This window comes from Papio anubis, chromosome 8 (assembly GCF_008728515.1).
Source record: "Papio anubis isolate 15944 chromosome 8, Panubis1.0, whole genome shotgun sequence".
NCBI lineage: Eukaryota > Metazoa > Chordata > Mammalia > Primates > Cercopithecidae > Papio > Papio anubis.
In genome coordinates, this window is record NC_044983.1 from 41,288,315 (window position 1) to 41,304,910 (window position 16,596).

General features: G+C 42.2%; 1 protein-coding gene across 9 annotated transcripts in view; it reads right to left on the reverse strand.

Annotated features, from left to right (window-relative positions):
- RNF170 (ring finger protein 170) overlaps positions 1–16,596 on the reverse strand; it is a 46,024-nt gene that overhangs the window by 19,821 nt on the left and 9,607 nt on the right. For 7 of the 9 annotated variants that reach the window (XM_017961985.2, XM_009212992.4, XM_017961986.3 and 4 more), the window contains one exon: positions 945–1,020. The exons of 1 other annotated variant lie outside the window; for it this stretch is intronic. In XM_017961985.2, the coding sequence (XP_017817474.1) occupies positions 945–1,020 (76 nt within the window). Of the gene's footprint in view, positions 1–944; positions 1,021–2,656; positions 2,676–16,596 lie in introns of those variants that run through there. One more of the 9 variants, XM_021942280.2, reaches the window with a different exon arrangement.

Below are 16,596 nucleotides of genomic sequence, written 5' to 3' on the forward strand. Positions count from 1 at the left end.
CTCAATCCTAGGATCATGAGATCCTCCCACCTCAGCCTCCTGAGTAGCTGGGACTATAGCTGTGCACCACCATACCCAGCTAGCTTTTGTATTTTTAGTAGAGACGGGGTTTTGCCATGCTGCCCAAACTGGTCTGGAACTCCTAAGCTCAAGTGATTCTCCCGCCTCGACCTCCCAAAGTGCTGGGATTACAGGTGTGAGCCACCATGCCCAGACTGTAATCCTAGCACTCTGGGAGGCCGAGGTGAGAGGAGTGCTTGAGCTCAAAAGTTAGACAGCAGTCAGGGCAACATAGTGAGACCCTGTCTCTTTTTAATTAAAAAAACGAAACCCTTATTGGAAGTGAAGTTTGATCAGTAGGAAAGGAATTTTTAATTTTGTTTCTTGATGTTAGATATCTCGGCATGAAGGTGTACAATATCCTATTTATTCCAGGCTTCATAAAGTATATCTCCAATTCTTAGAGATTCCATCTGGTAAAAAGCAAAGAACAAACAGGAAAAAAATTAATTTTTTTCTTTGCCTAGCTAGTTTTATTGTTACAACTTTGGCAACTGAAGAAAAAAGGAGAAAAAAACCAAAACAGCCACCTCTTCTAGTTATTTCTTTGTAGATGTTAGGGAATATATGTCAGAAAAAAAGGGTTTTTCCACTACATTTCATTAAGATCAATTAGACAGCAATTATTTCTACACTAATAAACAATAGGAAAACTGCTATATTTTAAAGCAAATTAATAATAAACAAACATGAAGACATCTGAATAGATTAAGGCTAGGCAATTTGCCCATTCTGCAAATATACAATCTATAAAATAATATAAGGTAATTTGAAGCCGGAAAGAAGCCCATGTTTCCTAAAAGTAATTTACTAATGTTCTATCACAATTTCACATGCAAAGGGAGCTATCACATCTACTCCTCAAATAAATATATATACAATACCTGTTCTGTTTGAAGCTGTTCTCGAAGTACCCTTACTAGCTCCTGGTTTTCTGGGTGAATGTTTTGATGTACATTTCTGTTGAATAGAATATAATAAATTTTGAATAGAAAATATTATCAGATGAATCCATTTTCTTCATGGGTCTACTTTCTGACTTATAACTACTGGTAATTAATGTAATTGATGGCATACAAGCACTTCACTTCCGGGACTGTACGTTTCAGGCTGTCCTATGGTGAGCTCTTCTGAGATCACTGATTATTAGCCAATTTCAGGTTTAAGTGGCAAATGGTAAAATCCAGAGGCCTAGTACCTTGGAAATCTATTGTAAATGGAAGCTTACAAATAATGTAAAGAACATTTGTTTCTTTGGTGAAATTTCTTCAAAATAAGCAGTTATCTAATTTTACCTACTATTATGCATTTGAATGCTTTTCCACATCTAATTAGATCCTTCTCCTAATTTTCAGGTATTAGGGGAGGGGAACAGAGCAGAAACTAAAATTATTTAATGTAGAAAAGCCAAAACTTGGCCAGGTGTGGTGACTCACGCCTGTAATCCCAGCACTTTTGGAGGCCGATCACCTGAGGTGGATCACCTGAGGTTAGGAGTTTGAGACCAGCCTGGCCAACATGGTGAAACCCTGCCTTTACTAAAAATACAAAAATTAGCCAGGCTTGGTGGTGGGTGCCTATAAGCTCAGCTACTCAGGAAGCTGAGGCAGGAGAATTGCTGGAACTCAGGAGGCAGAGGTTGCAGTGAGCTGAGATCGCGCCACTGCACTCCAGCCTGGGCTGACAATGGCAAGACTCTGTCTCAAAAAAAAAAAAAAAAAAGGAAGAAAAGCCAAAACTTAACATGTCACTAATATCTTGACATTAACAATTAAAATGGTGAATCAAAGGCAAGCAGTTAGTGGCTAACATAAACGGATGGGATAAAACATCCCATATTGAAAGTCAGATGTTGGCTGGGCGCAGTGGCTCATGCCTGTAATCCCAGCATTTTGGGAGGCCGAGGTGGGTGGATCACCTGAGGTCAGGAGTTCGAGACCAGCCTGACCAACATGGAGAAACCCTGTCTCTATTAAAAATACAAAATTAGCCGGGCTTGGTGGCAAATGCCTGTAATCCCAGCTACTCGGGAGGCTGAGGCAGGAGAATCGCTTGAACCCGGGAGGTGGAGGTTGTGGTAAGCCAAGATTGTGCCATTGCACTCCAGCCTGGGCAACAAGAGCAAAAAACTGTCTTAAAAAAAAAAAAGAAAAAAAAGAAAGAAAGATGTGTTGGTCAGGCTGGTAGGTAGGGTGAGGGCAAAGTGTTACATGTTATCACAGCTTAATTTCATTTGGCTATTAATGTATCTTCTAAACATAAATGTCTTAAACAAGAATATTTTAAGTCTACACAGTCCCAAGGTTACTCCACAGAAGAGCCTTTACTCTCTGGGTAAGCCAATATCCAACAGAGATAAGAACTCTCATATTCGAATGTGATAGGGAGAAGTATAGAAATCTATCCTATGATTATTCAATTGTTAGCAAAAAACTGCAAATTTTAGGAAAAAAAATCAACTAAATATAACTGTTAGTTCACAGAAGACATAAAAGCAATTTAAAGTCAAATATCTAAACAATGAAACAATTTGAACTCTGTTTAAACCTGTTAAATCTTATTTTGTTGTTGCTGAGACAGAGTCTCACTCTCTCACCCAGACTGGAGTGTGGTGGCGCAATCTCAACTCACTGCAACCTCCGCCTCCCAGGTTCAAGCAATTCTCCTGCCTCAGCCTCCTGAGTAGCTGGGATTACAGGCATGTGCCACCACACCTGGCTAATTTCTGTATTTTTAGTAGAGATGGGGTTTCACCATGTTGGCCAGGCTGGTCTCGATCCTGACTTCAGGTGATCTGCCTGCCACGGCCTCTCTAAGTGTGGGGATTACAGGCATGAGCCACCGTGCCCGGCCTAAACCTGTTAAAGCTTGATGCATTCTTCATTTTAAAATAAGGCACATTCTTATGATTGAACAGATGATCTGTGAAAGAAAGCACTCACTATATGAAAGCACCCTGTCAAGGAGCAATCTAACTAGCAGAGGAACCATCTCATTTAAATACCAGTGAATACCTAACTAAATGGCATTTCTCCATTCTTTGAGAGTAGAAAACCATTCCCTTTTCATTGGAAAAAAAATCGTGATGACGTTTCAGAGTACAGACATGAACCACGTGACTGGAAAGCCTCTCCTCTGGCTTCTTTCTATAAGAAAGATGTAAGAATTCTTAAATCTGGTGGTAGAATATTTTTAAAAATAGGATATTTTAAATATCCTATTTAAATGTATTTTTAAAATATATAATATTCTATTTAATTATATGTTAAAATATATATAAATTAAAAATATATTTAAATAGAATATATTTTTTAAAATATTCTACCACCAGATTTAGGAATTCCTACATCTTGTTGTGAAGCCAAACAACAAGAACAAATAGCCCAAGCTGCTAAATACTGCCTGTAACTCCCATGATGATGGTATTTGGAGACAAAACCTTTGGGAGGTAATTAGGTCATGAGGGTGGTGCCTTTGTGATAGGATTACTGCCCTTACAAAAAGATACATGAGATAACCTGCTCCCTGCTCTACTCTCTTCCGTATAAAGACACAGCAAGAAAACCACCATCCACAACCCATGAAGCCGAGTCTCGCCAGACACCAGATCTGACAACACCTTGATCTTAGACCTCCCAGGCTCTCAAACTGTGAGAAATAAATGTTTGTTGTTTAAGCCACTCAGTCTATGGTTATTTGGTTTTTTTTGGGGGGGTTTGTTTTGTGTGTGTGTGTGTGTGTGTGTTTGTTTTGTTTTGAGACGGAGTCTTGCTCTGTTGCCCAGGCTGGAGTGCTGTGGCACAATCTCAGCTCAATGCAACCTCTGCCTCCTGGGTTCAAGCAATTCCTCTGCCTCAGCCTCCCAAGTAGCTGGGACTATAGCTGCACGCCATCATACCCTGCTAATCTTTTTATTTTTACTAGAGACGGGGTTTCACTTTGTTAGCCAGGATGGTCTCAATCTCCTGACCTCATGATCTGCCTGCCTTGAATTCCCAAAGTGCTGGGATTACAGGCATGAGCCACCATGCCCAGCCTTGTTTTTTGTTTTGTTTTGTTTTGTTTAAGACGGAGTCTTGCTCTGTCGCCCAGGCTGGAGTGCAGTGGCGCCATCTCGGCTCACTGCAAACTCCGCTTCCCGGGTTCACGTCATTCTCCTGCCTCACCCTCCCGAGTAGCCCAGCTAATTTTTTGTATTTCTAGTAGAGATGAGGTTTCACTTTGCTAGCAAGGATGCTCTCGATCTCCTGACCTCATGATCCGCCTGCCTCGGCCTCCCAAAGTGCTGGGATTAGAGGTGTGAGCCACCGCGCCTGGCCACAAATTTGTTTTTGAGACAGATCTTGCTCTGTTGCCAGGCTGGAGTGCAGTGGCACAATCTTGGCTCCCTGCAATTTCCACCTGCCGGGTTCAAGTGATCTCCAGCTAATTTGTATATTTTTAGTAGAGGCGGGGTTTCACCATGTTGGCCAGGCTGGTCTTGAACTCCTCACCTCAAGTGATCTGCCTGCCTCGGGCTCCCAAAGTGCTAGGATTACAGGTGTGAGCCACCGCACCCAGCCTATGGTTATTTGTTATAACAAGCCAAACTGATTTAGACAATGGTCAAATACTTTTTGACAAGGGTGCCAAGGGTGCCGAGACCACTCAATAGAGAAAGTATCCTCTTTCAACAAATAAGTGCCAGAAAACTGAATATCCATATTAAAAATATAAAAACTCAAAATGCATCAAAGGGCTAAACTTAAGAGTTAAAACTATACAAATTATAGGAAAAAGTAAGAAAATATTCATGCCACTGGATTTTGACAATGATTCCTTATATATAAGACAAAAGCACAGGCCAAAAAAAGGAAAAAAACACAAAGATGACTTCTCAAAATTAGAAACTATGTATATCAAAGGGCACTTAAGAGAGTGAGAAGAATATCCACAGAAAGGGACAAAATATTGGCAAATCATATACAGGAAATCCTGATTTTGTTTCCCTTTATTGCACTTAGCAGATATTGTGTTTTTTACAAACTGAAGGTTGTGACAACCTTGTGTTGAGCAAGACTATTGGCACCATTTTTCCAACAGCATGCACTTGCTTCATGTTTCTGTGTCACATTTTGGTTATACTTGCAATCAATCAATCAATCAACATTGTGTATGCTCTGACTGCTCTATTGACAAGACATTCCCCAGTCTCTCTCTCTCTCCTCAGACCTTCCTATTCCCTGAGGCATTGACAATATTAAAATTAGGTCAACTAATAACTCTACAGTGGCCTCTAGGTGTCCAAGTGAAAGGAAGACTTGCATGTCTCTCATTTCACATAAAACCCAGAAATGATTAAGTTTTGTGAAAAAGACATGTTGAAAGTCGAGCTAGGGCAAAAGTTGTGCTAGCTGGCCAAGTTGTGAATTAAAAGGAAAAATTCCTGAGGGACATTAAAAGTATTAGTCAAGTGAACACATAAATGATAAAAAAGCAAAACAGCTTTATTGCTGACATGGAGAAAGTTTGAGTACTCCGGATAGAAGATCAAACCAGCCACAACATTTCCTTAAGCCAAAGCCTAATCTAGACCAAGTCCCTCCCTCCTTTAATTCTGTGAAGCTGAGGGAGGAGAGGAAGCTACAGAAGAAAAGTTGAAAGCTAGCAGAGGTTGGTTCATGACATTTAAGGAAAGACGAAGCGCAAACTTTTATTTTAGGAATAGCAAGTGCTGATGCAGAAGCTGCAGCAAGTTATCCAGATCTAGCTAAGATCATTGACGAAGGCTGGCTATGTTCAATAACAAAAAAAAATTTTTTTTTTTTGAGACAGAGTCTCTCACTCTGTCGCCCAGGCTGGAGTGCAGTGGCGTGATCTCGGCTCACTGCAAGCTCTGCCTCCCGGGTTCATGCCATCCTCCTGCCTCAGCTTCCCAAGTAACTGGGACTACAGGCACCCGCACCATACCTGACTACTTTTTTTGTATTTTTTAGTAGAGACGCGGTTTCACTGTGTTAGCCAGGATGGTCTCGATCTCCTGACCTTGTGATCCGCCTGCCTCGGCCTCCCAAAGTGCTGGCATTACAGGCGTGAGCCACCGCACCCAGCCAATAACTTTTTTTTTTTCTTTTGAGACGGAGTCTCGCTCTGTCTGTTGCCCAGGCTGGAGTGCAGTGGCCAGATCTCAGCTCACTGCAAGCTCTGCCTCCCGGGTTTACGCCATTCTCCTGCCTCAGCCTCCCGAGTGGCTGGGACTACAGGCGCCTGCCACCTCGCCCGGCTAGTTTTTTGTATTTTTTAGTAGAGATGAGGTTTCACCAGGTTAGCCAGGATGGTCTCGATTTCCTGACCTCATGATCCGCCCGTCTCGGGCCTCCCAAAGTGCTGGGATTACAGGCTTGAGCCACTGCGCCCAGCTTTTTTTTTTTTTTTTTTGAGACACAGTCTCACCCTGTTGCCCAGGCTGGGAGTACAGTGGTACACTCTTGGCTTGGCGGAACCTCTGTCTCCCAGGTTCAAGCAATTCTCGTGCCTCAGTCTCCCAAGTAGCTGGGATTACAGGTGTGTGCTACCATGCCTGGCTAATGTTTGTATTTTTAGTAGAGACAGGGTTTCGCCCTGTGCTGACCAGTGTTGGCCAGGTTGGTCTCAAACTCCCGGCCTCAAGTGATCTGCCTGCTTCGCCCTCCCAAAGTGCTGGAATTACAGGCGTGAGCCACCATGCCCCGCCAAGAACATTCTTAATTCATGGGAGGGGATCAAAATACCAACATTTACAGCAGTTTGGAAGAAGTTGACTTCAGCCCTCATGGATGACTTTGAGAGGTTCAAGACTTCAGAGGAAGAAGTCACTGCAGATATGGTGGAAACAGCAAGGAAACTAGAATTAGAAGTGGAGCCTAAAGATGTGACCAAACTGCTGCATCATGACCATATTTGATCAGATGAGGAGTTGCTTCCTATGGATGAGCAAAAGAAGTGGTTTCTCAAGATGGAATCTAATCCTGGTAATGACGTTGTAAGCATTGTTGAGATGACAACAAAGGATTTAAAATATTACATAAACAAAGTAGATACAGCAGAGCCAGGCAGGGTTTGAGAGGATTGACTCCAGTTTTGAAAAGAAAATCTGTGGATAATATGCAATCAAAGTGCATCACATGCTACGTACAGAGGAATCTTTTGTGAAAGGAAAAGTCAGTCAATGTGGCAACTTTATTTGTTGTCTCATTTTAAGAAACTGCCAGCCAGGCGCAGTGGCTCATGCCTGTAACCCCAGCACTTTGGGAGGCCGAGGCGGGCGGATCACAAGATCAGGAGTTCAAGACAAGCCTGACCAACATGGTGAAACCCCGTCTCTATTAAAAATACAAAAATTAGCCGGGCATGGTGGTGCACACCTTTAATCCCAGCTACTCAGGAGGCTGAGGGAGGAGCATTGCGTGAACCCAGGAGGTGAAAGTTGCAGTGAGCTGAGATCATGCCACTGCACTCCAGCCTGGGCGACAGAACGATACTCTGTCTCAAAAAAAAATCACACTGCCACAGCCACCTCAACTGTCAGCAACCACTACCCTGATCAGTCAGCAGCCTTGACATGGAGTCAAGACCCTCCACCGGCAAAAACATTACGACTTGCTGAAGGTTCAGATAGATAACTGTTAGCATTTTTTAACCATAAAGTATTTTATAATTAAAGTATGTATATTGTTTATTAGACATAATGCTATTGTACACTTCAAAGACTATGATATAATGTGAACATAACTTTTATATGCACTAGGGAACCAAAAAATTCATATGACTCACTTTATTTGTTTTATTGTAGTGGTCTGAAACCAAACCTGAAATATCTATGGGGTATGACTGTATCTGATAATAATATCAGAATATATATAGAACTCATAACTCAAAAACAAAAAAGTAAACAACCCAATTCAAAAACGGGCAATGGTCTTCAATAGTCAATTCTCCACAGAAGACAGACAAACTGCCAGGTATGGTGGTGCACACCTGTAGTCCCAGTTACTCGGGAGGCTGAGGCAGGAGAATTGTTTGAGCCTAGGAGTTCTAAGCTGTAATGCAATATGCCACTTGGGTGTCCCCACTAACTTTGGCATCAATATGATGACATCCCAGGAGCAGGGCACCATCAGGTTGCCTAAGGAGGAGTGAACTGGCCCAGGATGAAAACAGAGCAGGTCAAAACTCTGGTGCTGCTATTTACAGGAGCAAAGACATGGAATCAACCTAGATGCCCATCAATGGTGGACTAGATAAAGAAAATGTGGTGTATATACACCATAGAATACTATGCACCCATAAAAAGGAAAGAAATCATGTCCTTTGCAGCAACATGGATGCAGCTGCAGGTGATTTTCCTAAGTGAATTAATATAGAAACAGAAAATCAAATACTAGGGCCAGGAGCGGTGGCTCATGCCTATAACCTCTGCACTTTGGGAGGCTAAGGTGGGCAGATCGCTTGAGCCCAGGAGTTTGAGACCAGCCTGGGCAACATGGTGAAACACCGTTTCTACAAAAAATACAAAAATTAGTTGGGCATGGTGATGCACACCTATAGTCCCAGCTTGGGAGGCTGAAGTGGGAGGATCACTTGAGCCTAGGAGTTTGAGGCTGCAGTGAGCCATAATCACGCCACTGTACTCTAGCCTGGGCAACAGAGTGAGACCCTATCTCAAAAAGAAACCTCAAAAACCAGACAGATGAATGGCCACTAACCATATGAAGTGATGCTGAACATAATTACTCAGTAGGGAAATAAAAATCAAAACCACAATGAGTTACCACTTCATACCTATAAGGATAGTTATTATTTAAAACACACACACACACACACACACACACATAGAGAATAACAGTGTTGGCAAGGACGCAGAGAAACTGCCATGGTGCCTTGCTGGTGGGAATATAAAGCAGGGCAGTTGCTGTGGGAAACAGTCTGGAGGTTCCTTAAAATGTTAAACATAGAAATTACTTTATGACCCAGAAATTCCAGTTGAAAACATAGACTCAAACAGATACTTGTACACCAGAGTTCCTAACAGCATTATTCACAACAGCCAAAAGGTGGGAGTAACCCAAATGACCACTGACAAATGAATGGAGAAACTAAATATGGTATGTACATACAATGAAAAATTTTTAATTTTAATATTTTTTAGAGACAAAGTCTTGCTCTGTTGTCCAGCCTAGTCTCCAACTCCTGGGCCCAAGCAATCCTCCTACCTCAGCCTCCCAAAGTGCTAGGATTATAGGTGTGAGCACCATACCCAATGAAATATTATTTATCAATAAAAAGGAAGGAAATTCTAATACGTGTTACAACATAAATGAACTTTGAAAACATTATGCTAAGTGAAACAAGTTAAACACAAAAGCACAAATACTGTATGATTCTACTTTATGAGGTGCATAAAATCAGCTCATTAATGGAGACACAAAGTAGAACACAGGTTACCCAGAGCTGAACCATGGTAGTTGTTACTTAGATGGGCATAAAGTTTCTGTTAGGGAAGATTAAACACCACATGGTCAGGCCAGGCACAGTGGCTCACACCTGTAATCCCAGAAATTTGGGAGGCTGAGGTGGGTGGATTGCTTGAGCCCAGGAGTTCAAGACCAGTCTGAGCAACATGGCAAAACCTTGTCTCTACCAAAAATACAAAAAAATAGCTGGCTATGGTGGTGTGCGCCTGTGGTCTCAGCTACTTGGGAGGCTGAGGTGAGAGGATCATTTGAGCCTGGGGGGCGAAGGTTGCAGTGAGACAAGATTGTGCCACTGCACTCCAGCCTGGGTGCCAGAGAGAGAACCTGTCTCAAGAAGAAAAAAAAAAGAAAGAAAAATAACATGTTCTGACTTATAAGTGGGAGCTAAACATAAAGATGGAAATAATAGACATCAGGAACTTCAAAAGTGGGGAGACTGAAAGAGGGTGAGGGTTGAAATACTACCTATTGAGTACAGTGTTCACTATTTAGGTGATGGGTTCACTAGAAGCCCAAACTCACCATTATGCAATATATCCATGTAAAAGACCTGCACACACACCCCCAAAATCTAAAATTTAAAAATAAAAAAATAAAATAAAGTTTGGGATGATGAGGAAGTTCTAGAAGTAGATGGTGATGATGGTTACACAACAATATGAGTGTACTTAACGCCACAGAATTACACACTTAAAAATGGTCTGAATTAGCCAGGCATGGTGACGTGTGCCTGTAGTCCCAGCTACTCAGGAGGCTGAGGCAGAAGAGTCGCTTGAACCCAGGAGGTGGAGGTTGCAGTGAGTCAAGATTGTGCCACTGCACTCCAGCCTAGGTGACAGAGTGAGACTCTGTCTCAAAAAAAAAAAAAAAAAAAAAAAAGAGACCTGTCTGAATTTTAAACTACACATGCCATCCCTTCCCCAACACATCATGATTACCTCAGTAATCATGATTACTTCACTGATTACCTCAAGACAATGTCCAAGTAATCGGGAGCACATTATGTAACTTGAAAAGACGTCACTGTAGGCTGAGTGAAAATCTCATCATTTATCTCCACTCACTGTCCCAGTGGCCCCAGTTCTGCCCATGAAACCATGCAGAATAAATTTAATTCTTTTTTTTTTTTTTTTTTTTGAGATGGAATTTCGCTCTTGTCACCCAGGCTGGAATATAGTGGCGTGATCTTGGCTCACAGCAACCTCCGCCTCCCAGGTTCAAGAGATTCTCCTGACTCAGCCTCCGAGTAGCTGGGGTTATAGGCGCCCACCACCACACCCAGCTAATTTTTATATTTTTAGTAGAGACGGAGGTTTCACAATGTTGGTCAGGCTGGTCTCGATCTCCTGACCTCCAGTGATCCATCCACCTCAGCCTCCCAGAGTGCTGGGATTACAGGCGTGAGCCACTGAGCCTGGCTCTGATTTTTTTTTTTTCTATTGCTGCTGCACAAATTAAAATTTTATTCTTTAACAAGACCAAGCCCTCATCACAAAGACAGTTTTACTGTCCAAGAGTCCCTTCCCTAAGCTAGACATCCCTCCTTCCTTCAAGCATTTTATGATTTGTTTCCTCAGCTTTCCCTATTTTGACAGTCTCTCCTGAATGTTTTCCAGTTTAAAATGCTAGTCCCAAACTGAACATAATGCAGATTTGACCTTTAGCTATTAATTTTATAAAAGTAGCCAATAAAGTTTTCAGCATCTACAATATACAATTGCCTTATTAAATGAATTTTTTTTTTTTTTTGAGATGGAGTTTTGCTTTTTGCCCAGGCTGGAGTGCAGTGGTGCGATCTCAGCTCACTGCAACCTCTGCCTCCCGGGTTCAAGCAATTCTCCTGCCTCAGCCTCCTGGGTAGCTGGGATTATAGGCACCCACCACCACACCTGGCTAATTATTGTATTTTGAGTAGAGAGGGGATTTCATCATGTCGGCCAGGCTGGTCTCGAACTCCTGACCTCAGGGGATCCACCTGCCTCAGCCTCCCAAAGTGCTGGGATTACAGGTATGAGCCACTGTGCCAGCAAAAATGGAAACTTTTTAGTTTGGGCTTCACATCATTCTAGTCTGGTGATGTGGAAAAAAAACTTTTATTATGCAAATAATAAATATTCATAGTAGAGAAATCAGAAGATAATAGAAAAATATTTAAAATAAAATTAGTCTTGGCCGGGTGCGGTGGCTCATGCCTGTAATCCCAGCACTTTGGAAGGCCAAGGCAAGGCGGGTGGATCACGAGGTCAGGAGATTGAGACCATCCTGGCAAACATGGTGAAACCCCGTCTCTACTAAAAATACAAAAAAATTAGCCGGGCATGGTGGTGGGCGCCTGTAGCCCCAGCTACTCGGGAGGCTGAGGCAGGAGAATGGCCTGAATCCAGGAGGCGGAACTTGCAGTGAGCCGAGATTGCTCCACTGCACTCCATCCTGGTCTACAGAGACAGACTCCGTCTCAAAATTTAAAAAAAAAAAAAAGTCTTATAAATATAATTTTAAACATAATAGGTTACTTAAGGTTTTGTGATCTTTTTCTTTTTCTCTTTTTTTTTAAGATGGAGTTTTGGGCCGGGCGCGGTGGCTCACATCTGTAATCTCAGCACTTTGGGAGGCCAAGGCGGGCGGATCACGAGGTCAGGAGATTGAGACCCTCCTGGTTAACACGGTGAAACCCCGTCTGTACTGAAAATACAAAACATTAGCTGGGCATGGTGGCGGGTGCCTACAGTCCCAGCTACACGGGAGGCTGAGGCAGTAGAATGGCCTGAACCCAGGAAGCGGAACTGGCAGTGAGTTGAGATCGCGCCACTGCACTCCAGCCTGGGCAAAAGGGCGAGACTCCGTCTCAAAAAACAAAACAGAACAAAACAAAACAAAAAGATGGGAGTTTTGGTCTTGTCGCTGCCCAGGCTGGAGTGCAGTGGTACGATCTGGGCTCACGGCAACCTCTGCCTCCTGGGTTCAAGCAGTTCTCCAGCCTCAGCCTCCCGAGTAGCTGGGACTATAGGCATATGACACCACACCTGACTAATTTTCATATTTTTAGTAGAGACAGAGTCACCATGTTGGCCAGGCTGGTCTTGAACTCCTGACCTCAGGTGATCCGCCTGCCTCAGCCTCCCAAAGTGCTGGAATTACAGGCACGAGCCACCGTGCCCTGCCTCTCTTTTTAAAAATGCATATGTGTAACTGAAACTTTGCACTGTTTGACTAACATCTTTCCATCCCCTGACAGCCACCATTCTGCTCTCTGCTTCTGTGAATTCAAATGTTTCATATTTTACAGTTAAGTGAGACTGTGCAGTATTTGTCTTTCTGTGCCTTATTTCAGTGAACATCATGTCCTCCAGGTGCATCCATGTTGTTGAAAATGGCAGAATTTCCTTCCTTCTTAGGGACTGAAAAGCATTCCATTGTGTATACAGAGAGATCTATATACTCACATCACATTTTCTTCATTCATTCACTGGTGAACACCTAACTTGATTCCATATTTCAGCTATTGTAAATAATGCTGCAATGAACATGGGAGCACAGATATCTTTTCAACATACTGATGTAATTTCCTTTTGATATATACTACCCTAAAGTGTGATTGCTGGATCATATGGTAGTCCATTTTCAACTTTTTGAGGAACCTTCATACTGTTTTCCACAACAACTGTGCCATTTTATACTCCCCAAAAAAGTGCACCACAGTTCCCTTTGCTCCACACCCATGCCAATGCTTCTTTCATCTTTATTGTTTTCATCTTTTTGATAACGGCCATCCTAAAAGATATAAGGTTTTTTCTCATTGTGGTTTTAATTTGCATTTCCCTGGTGATTAGTAATGTTGAGCATTTTTTCATAAACCTTTTGGCCATTTGTATGTCTTCTTTTGAAAAATGTCTATATAGGTCCTTTGCGTGTATTTTTATTTTTTTGTTTTGTTTTTTTCTGAGACACGGTCTTATTCTGTTGCCCAGGCTGAAATGCAGTGGTGTGATCATAACTCACTGCAGACTTGACTTCCCAGGCTTAAGTGATCTTGCCATCTCAGCCTCCAAGTAGCTGAGACTACAAGGTACACCACCACACCCGCCTAATTTTAAAATTTTTGGTAGGCTGGGCATGGTGGCTCACGCCCGTAACCCCCTGACTTTGGGAGGCCGAGGTGGGTGGATCAACTGAGGTCAGGAGTTCGAGACCAACCTGGCTAACATGGTGAAACCCCATCTCTATTAAAATATAAAATTAGCTGGGTGCGGTGGCTGGTTCTTGTAATCCCAGCTACTCGGGAGGCTGAGGCAGGAGAATCGCTTGAACCTGGGAGGTGGAGGTTGCAGTGAGCCGAGATCTAGCCACTACACTCCAGCCTGAACAGGGTCTCACTCTGTCGCCCAGGCTGGTCTTCAACTCCTGGGCTCAAGTGATCCTCCCAAAGTGCTGGGATTACAGGCATGAGCCACTGTACCTGTCCAAATACCTTAATTTTGATGAAGTCTGGTTTGTCTACTTTTTCTTTTGTTGCTCATGCTTTTGTTATCATATCTAAGATCCTTTGCTAAATTTAGTCATAATGATTTACCCCTACATTTAGCTCTGATATTTAGATTGTTGAGTTAATCTGGTGTGGTGTGGTCCAACTTTAATCTTTTGAATGTGGCTACCCAATTGTCCTAGCACTATTTGTTGAAACCTTTGCCCACTGAGTGGTCCTGGCACCCTTGTCAAAGGTCAGTTGACCATAGATATATGGCTTGACTATTTCTGAATCTTAATTCTGTTATACCAATGTTAGCTATCCCTCCCAACTGACAATTAGTGGCTCACACCTGTAATCCTAGCACTTTGGGAGGCTGAGGCAGGTGGATTGCCTGAGCCCAGGAGTTAGAGATGAGCCTGGGCAACATGGCAAAAACCCATCTGACCAAAACATAATAATAATAATAATACAAAAAAATTAGCTGCACATGCTGATGTGCACCTGTAGTCCCAGCTACTCAGGAGGCTGAGGTGGGAGGATCACCTGCACATGGGAAGTCCAGGCTGCAGCTAGGTGTGATACCACCACTGTTCTCCAGCCTGGGCTACAGAGTGAAACCTGGTTTCAAAAAAATAATAATAATAATACAAAAGGCCCAAGGACAGAGCCCTGCAGCAATATACAATATTTTCTATTTGGTGTATATTAAAACATTAGTCATGAATCCTAAGAACAACCTGCTTGGTGGAGTTCACTTAACTCTGCTATCATCTAGTCATTATTTCCCCCATGATATGCACAGTGTATCACCAGTATCAATCACTCTGGATTATCACTCTATAAAATACCCTATTGTAATCAAGATAATGTTACCCTAAAAAGAGACTATCAATACAGAGGTAAAAAAGTAAATTAATCACCATTTTTTTAAGTTTTCACATTTTGTTTAATAATTCTTTCTATAATTTATACAGGAAATACACTTACTTGTAATTTTTAGAATCATTTTTCTATTTTATAATTTTAAAAATTTATTTTCTATAATTTATACAAAATTTAACCTATCTTCATGTATTAACTCTTAAATTTCTACTTTATTATCTAGTTTCTACATACTGGTAGACAGACAGCTGAGCCTTTTAAATATTGTTCTTGATTCTATAATAGTCAATTTAAATTAATTTAATTTTTTTTTTTTTTTTTTTTGAGGCAGAGTTTCAGTTTGTTGCCCAGGCTGGAGTGCACTGGAGCGGTCTTGGTTCACTGCAACCTCTGCCTCCCAAGTTCAAGTGATTCTCATGCCTCAGTCTCCCAAGTAGCTGGGATTATAGGCACCTGCCACCATGCCCAGCTAATTTTTGTATTTTTAGTAGAGACAAGAGTTTTACCATGTTGGCCAGGCTGGTCTCAAACACCTGACCTCAGGTGATCCACCTGCCTCAGCCTCCCAAAGTGCTGGGATTACAGGCATGAGCCACCACATCCAGCCTAAATTAATTTTAGAATCAGGTGCAGTGGTACATACCTGTAGTCCCAGCAACCTGGGAAGCTGGGATGGGAGGACTCCTTGAGTCCAGGAGTTCAAGTTCAACTGGGGCAACGCGGCGAGACCCTGTCTCTAAAATAAATAAATAGGCTGGGCATAGTGGCTCATGACTGTAATCCCAGCACTTTGGGAGGTGGAGTCAGCTGGATCACTTGAGGTAGGGGTTTGAGACCAGTCTGGCCAACCTAGCGAAACCCTGTCTCTACAAAAAATATGAAAAAATTAGGGCCAGGTGCAGTGGCTCATGCCTGTAATCCCAGCACTTTGGGAGGGTGAGGCAGGTGGATCACCTCACGTTGGGAGTTCGAGACCAGCCTGATCAACATGGAGAAACCCCATGTCTACTGAAAATACAAAATTAGCCAGGCATGGCGGTGCATGCCTGTAATCCCAGCTACTCAGGAGGCTGAGGCAGGAGAATTGCTTGAACCCCAGAGGCAGAGGTTGCGATGAGCTGAGATAGTGCCATTGCACTCTAGCCTGGGCAACAAGAGCAAAACTCTCTCAAAAAAAAAAAAAAAAAAAATTAGCCAGGTGTGGTGGTGTGTGCCTATAATCCCAGCTATTTGGGAGGCTGAGGCAAGAGAATCACTTAAACTCAGGAGGTGGAGGTCGTAGTGAGCTGAGATAGTGCCACGCACTCCAGCCTGGGCGACATATTGAGACTCTGTTTCAAAAAATAAATAAATAAATAAATAAGTTAAAAAATTAAATTAATTCTAACATTAGTTCCCTTTTTACTATACAAGTCTTTTTTTGCCTTAATTTTTCCATTTAAAACAAGGTATTTTGTACTTATTATCTATATCACCTACAAGTTGACGGATTTAATTATGAAAATTAAAGTTTTTTTAATTGCCATACACCAATAGAAAATACTAATATTTTATTCAAAATGTGGATGATGAATTTAATTATTATCTGGTAAGACAGCTGATGACAGAAAATATATGTGTTAGATTCAAAGCCCTGTGGAAAATAACATACCTTAGTAAACATCTACGATCACTGAGCTCTGTTACTTGCTTTTC